Raw genomic sequence first — 6,000 nt, forward strand, 5'->3', positions numbered from 1 at the left:
GTTTAACATGTCAAGCCCAGGTACACCTAGCCTCTGTTGCCACATTATGAGAAGTCATTACTTCTAGATATTGACAACTTATTGGCTGCAAAATTCCAAAGGCCATAACAAGCTTTTATTTGTTCAAGTGAGTGTTCCTTCAGGATAATTATTTCTGCTAAGCCCCAGCAAAGAGGGGAAGAAATCAACTCCACACCTGGAAAGCACGGCCACCTAGACAAAGCAGATAGCTGCCCAAAGACCGCTAGCAAGGGAGGAAGGCAGTGGGGAAACAACACCTACTTCAGATCTTAAGCCACAGCATGATATCACAGACCAGATCCAAGTGGAGAAGTACCTGAGACTCTTTTCTGAGAATCAGGGGATGGCATTTTCCTTTGGGCTGGGGGGAAGAAAAAGAAGATGCCAACAATGTGTTGGCTAACTCCACATACATTTTTCTTAAGGTAAAGAAAATTACTTTGTCAACAAAGTAATTTTGTTGCAAAGTAATAACAACCTCACTATTAAAAATACACCTATTTTTTTAATTAGAAAGTGACTTAATATCATCTGCTTCAGCAGGCATCAAAATAGCTAGCCATTCTAATTTATTCCTAGTTTTCCAGTTTTGCTAGAAGACGACAACATTACTCAACAGTACGCAATACCATGACCTCTTGCTGTTACAATAGTAGCCACCAACGTTTCTTTAAGTCTCTGCTCGGTTGCCTGTACAAATCATAGTCATTCTAAGCTGAGGTAACCACAGGCAGGTCCCAGCAAAAGGAAGAGTCCTTCCTTGCGTGGCCATCAATGGTGCTCACAATTTATTTTCATCAGGTTAGCTCCCAGCTGGATCAGCTCCCTGATCTGGCTCACCGCACAAGTGCTAATCCTGGCCCGTAACAGGCAGCAAAAAGAGTGCACACACGTTCCACTCCTCCTTGAAGTGATGCTTCGCTGCTCCTGCTGTTGGATCAAGAGCTGTCCTCATCAAGGTAATTAGCTAGCAGAAGAAACAGCAGCTAAGTGACTGGCAGTCATTAGAAAATTAAAACCACAAGTGTTATTTACTGAAGTCCACTGGACACCTGCTACTGTATGGCAGTATGTATGCTTTCTACACTTGACATTTTGTCTTAAGGAGTTTGTAGGAGTGGGGGTATGAGGTGAGCCAGCTGCTGACTCAGAGACCAGCCTTCACTCACCACAGGCTCCACCCATTCACCAAACACCCATGATGAATGTTAATATCAAGCCCTTCTACAACTAAGGGAAGCTGTTGGCTTTATATTTTATTCAATATCAACTCAAGACTTAAAAATGAAGGGACTTCAGATCCTCTAGCCAAAGTTTTGACTTCTCCCTCCAACACAGCATCAGTTGCATGAGATTGTAGCAGTTGCAGTTACCAAAAACTCTCCGCTTTTAATACCTTTTCAGCAGAATTATGCTAAAAAAAAGTTTCTCCTTGAGAGTTTATAACTTTGAAAAAGTGAATTAGGTGTATTCCTCACCTGAAGCAATTCACACTTCTTGGAGCAGCAGCTCAAGACCACCTTAATCAGTGGCTTTTTGTGAAGTTTTTGTTGGTTTTTTAAATTCATAATTGATAATGCAAACAGTTCAGTAGTGAATTGACGAATTTGGCAGAAATGCCTGGTGGGCAGTGTGGACACACAGCCTGTTGAGCAGCTGGACGACACTGCTGCCCTCCTCTCTTCCTCCCTCCCTTTGAGAGAGTCTGTCACACTGTGAATCTACTAATGCAGCTGCTCCACTAAAGGAATCTTAAGCTACTTAAGCAAAAAACAGCTGGATAAGATCACGCCACCAATTTGAAAAGTATAACCTTTTGCTTGAAGCAGAATATGGAGAACTCGCATGAAGTACTTTGCCAGGGTAAGTAATAATCTCTAGAAGACAGCAAAGGGGTAGCAACACATTTCGGTGGCACAACTATTTGCAAGCGAAACATGCTTGGGCAAAATCACTCCCTCTTCATATTCAGGTACAGTTCCAACCTAACAAACCTAATGAACCAGAGAATGTGATCACAAAGAAGGCACATGTCATGACAACTACCACACACAGGCATCTTCAGCAAATTCCTTTTAGGCACAACACACACTGCTCTGAAGGCCACAGGTAGCCTCTGAGCAACAGCCTGCGCTCCCCTGCTCTGGAAAATAAAGTCTAGTAGTATTGATCATGCTGCATTCCTCCTTGTAATTAATTAAAAGCCTCCATTTCTAACTGGGATGAAACTCTGAGCAGTCCTTTGCCAGCGACATCTCAGGGCCACAGAAATCTTGCTGCAATACACAGAAGCCTGCCACATATCTTAGCATATGGCTGGAATAGAAAAAAGATTATGAATAAAATTAGATGCAGGCACTGTATTTCCCAGGCTTATAACCAGACTATACATGGTTTCTCCAGTAACATAAGAAACAACCACTATATTGCAAATAGAATTTTAGGCTTTAGGGTAAATTACTACACATGCATATGTTTTGTTTTTCAGGTTTCTGCCAGAAACACAGAGAAGTTTGCTTCCCAACAGAGACTGAACGCTCAATGCAAAAAATAAATAAAAGCAGGTTTCTTTATCTAGCAGATATACCATGTTTTGAACGAGCAATCCAATTCAACTAATGGTTACGCAATGCTCTCAGAAGGAAACCTGCTCCAGCAGATCTCAAGGTAAATGGAAAAAAACCCAAACCCTTCACTTCTCTTGCAGGCTTTAAGGTACACATAGGAGGGAGGGTGAGTTCACTCTGTATGTTGAAGCACGTGTGTGTGTTGGAAAACAGCTGCCTGGGCTGGGTTCTAGAGGTACTGATGTAAGAGAGATTTTTATCTGTATTATGGATGCAAATTTTCCAAGTTCAATGCTAGAAAGTTTTAATCTTTGCGACAGGTTAGGACAAATGAAAAATTCCTCCCACCTTCACACGTGAAACAAGGAAACTCATCCTATGCTCCATGTTGCACTGATTTTTTCCCTACAGTTATTCTTTGCTACCTAGACTCCCAAAACATTTTCACCCTTTCCCTTCACCTCCTTTGCTTTCTTTACTGCTGCTCCTCCAGCCACTCCACATCATCCAGTTCTAAGTAAGGTACTGTAGCTCTGTCTCTGCCTCCTCAAGAGCTCATCCCAGTCCACAGCACTCCTCACAGTAATTTTCCCTGGACACCCCAGTCTTCTCCATATCCTTTTGCCCTTCTGAATAAAACCTAGAAGCTGCAACAGTAGAGACAAGCACCATCAGCAGCCTAATTTATCTTCCTAAGCACACTGAAATCATTAAATCTCTCTCCACATGCCCTAGAACACTTAGTACAAAAGAACATACTCAGCCACCACTGCAAGCAAAATGAAACAGAAGGAGCAGCCTTCCACCTTAGGACATATCCTTTCTTCATCCTGCCTTTCTCCGTCCCAGCCTCTATAAAAGGATCCGGACTATGGGTCTCCTAACTCTATTCTCTTACCTTCTCAATTGCACACGCCCCCAACAAAGTTGGTAACATACAAGAATTTCAGCCACAGGACACAAATCTTAAGCCTGTGTTATGTCACAGCACAATTCCAAAGTTTGCCAGCTACCTCCAGCTTCATAATACTGGCATATAGCAATGCAACAGCTTGCCACTTCAGGTTTCCTTACCAGCTTTATACTGCCTTCTATTTCATCTTGTTCCAGTACATCTCTTGTTGCACCCTCCTATTTAAGCAGAGCAGTAGATATTCCCTGCTCCAAGTCGCTTGCACATATGCTTGTTGAGAGAGGTATGATACAACAGGAATTTTGTGACTGGGCATATGCTTGAGTTAATGTAGATTTATTTTCTCTGTAACACACACGTATTCCTGTTATTAGCAGTACCAGACACACAACAGTTAGAAAGCAGCAGGAACACAGTCAGACCCTTCCTGACTGTATGTGCTACAAACATTCAGATTATATCATGACTTGCTATGCTTCCCTCCTGTCCCAACTTTAAAGTTGAGATGGGGAAAAGCAGCATTCAAGTAATTAGAGAATAGTTTACTTGTACATGTGTGTTAAACTACAGTCCCCTCTCCTTCCCCACTGTCCTATACTTCCTGTTCAAACTTCTCATCCCATCTCGCTTGTTTCTCCACTGCTTATCATGCCCTCCTGCACTCCACCGCTAGTTCCCTTTTCTCCCCATACCCTGAGGTTCCCATCAGATCTCTTTCTCTCCCCAGGACTGAAAGTTCACAGTGAACATAAAGTTCATTCATAAAGTTCATTCTTATTTCCTTCTCCAGGTAGACTCCTCCAGACTCCCTGGAGCACTCTCAAGACTCCAGACAACTAGTTTCGGGTTGTGTCTCTTTCCTGCCTCAGTTCCTTGTTCCTTTACTCCAACAAATCCAAGACAGCTTTCCTCACCACTGAGGCTGGCTGCATATATGCAACACACACACACAAATTTCTAAACTCAACTTCTGTCTTTACAAGCTCTTTGTCCAAAATGACTCCTTTTCTTGACTTCGTTTCTCTTCCCTTCCTCATCACAAAGCTCCAGGGAGCAAACAGATGGTTGCTAAAAACATGGCCAGAAAACGGATTCTCCTTCCTGGAGTGTGCCTGTGCCCCTACACTCCCTTTAGCTCAGGGCCAGGTCCAGAGACTCCTGGTCTCAGCTTCAGCTGAAACATACCCAGCCCCTGTGAAAGGATGGTCTGTATGCTGCCTGGACAGGGCTACAGCAGCAGACCTCAAAAAGGCTCACAAAGGGCAATGTCCCCAAATTTATGTCATCGTATCTATGAGCAGCAATTTTACAAAGGCTTACAACTTGCCCAAAATTTGGCCTGATAAAAAGTCACATGGCACCACCGCTCTAAAATGCTCTACAAAGCAGCCCTTGCATTATTATTGTTTTAACCATGGCCAGAACGTTCTTCTACCACCATCCCCATTCTCTGCAAGAGCTGAATGGCTTTTACTCAGATCAGGAATAAATGAACAAACCAACTGGCCAAAACCACTCCAGAAAACGGCCCAAGACAGGCAACTCATGCGTACGCACGACGAGCTGACTGAGTTAGCTCTGCACAGTTATAAATGATTGAGAAGAGGGCAGACCAGTGTGGAAGTGAAGAGAGCCGGGGGAAAAAAAAGATGAGATAAAAGCCAACCCAAATCATAATACATTAACATATGACAACGTTCTGACTTCACTACTACCACTGTTGCTTTTATAAATTCCTCTTTGGCGAAAAGGTCTGAAGGCTTTAGGACATATTCATCACCTCTCTCCGATACTGAGTCTCCAGTTACCAGGATCCCCAAACGCTTTCAAGCTTTACGCCGACAACAACAAGACGAAATCGGATATGCACAATACACCTCATCTCTTTTACAGTCCCAAGCTGCAGCTCTGGTAACACAACGGGCACGAAGCTTTTGCCACCCTCCCCTGCAGAGCAACCTCTTGGCTCTCTTCTTCACTCCGGCTAGGAAAGGGCGACCCGCTCCCCACCACGGCTGGCGGGAGGAGAGCCTGCTCCCCTCACCATCGCGGGGGGTGTGTGTGGTTGCTTCGTACCCAGCTGGGGAAGGGAGGAGAGGGGACCCCGCTCCTCGCCACTGGCTCCTCACTGAGGGAAGCCCCTTCGGCGAGAAACACCGCGCGGGGGGTGTTTCCCGCCGAAGGGGCTTCCCTCAGCATCGTTCCCCCCTCCCTCCCGCCCCCGGCCCCGGCAACGGCCCACGGCCACCCACCTCGCCACGCAGCTTACGGCACAGGCTCTCCCAGTAGCGCGCCGGGACCCTCGACGCCCGGAGCGCGGCCCCGTGCAGGGCCACGAAGGCCGACAGATCTTCCTCACCCTCTCCCGACATGGCCGATTGCCGCCGCTACCCGCTGCCGCTGCCCGCCCCGCCGCAGACCGGAGGAGGCCGGGTGAGGGCGGCCCCTGAGAAGGAACGAGGGAGGGAGCTGCGCGCGCGTGGCGGGGCGTTGCCAGGG

At 45.9% G+C, this 6,000-nt stretch overlaps 1 protein-coding gene across 4 annotated transcripts in view; it reads right to left on the reverse strand.

The window, feature by feature from the left end:
* TTLL12 (tubulin tyrosine ligase like 12) overlaps positions 1-5,975 on the reverse strand; it is a 29,654-nt gene extending 23,679 nt beyond the window's left edge. For 3 of the 4 annotated variants that reach the window (XM_087764258.1, XM_087764259.1, XM_087764257.1), the window contains exon 1: positions 5,754-5,974. In XM_087764258.1, coding sequence (XP_087620384.1) covers positions 5,754-5,873 — 120 coding nt within the window. In that variant the 5' untranslated portion in view covers positions 5,874-5,974. Of the gene's footprint in view, positions 1-337; positions 383-5,753 lie in introns of all 4 variants that reach the window. The other variant, XM_087764260.1, reaches the window with a different exon arrangement.
* Positions 5,976-6,000: the final 25 nt, after the last annotated feature.

This window comes from Nipponia nippon, unplaced genomic scaffold (assembly GCF_047370975.1).
Source record: "Nipponia nippon isolate SJK-2023a ecotype South Korea unplaced genomic scaffold, ASM4737097v1 scaffold_3, whole genome shotgun sequence".
NCBI lineage: Eukaryota > Metazoa > Chordata > Aves > Pelecaniformes > Threskiornithidae > Nipponia > Nipponia nippon.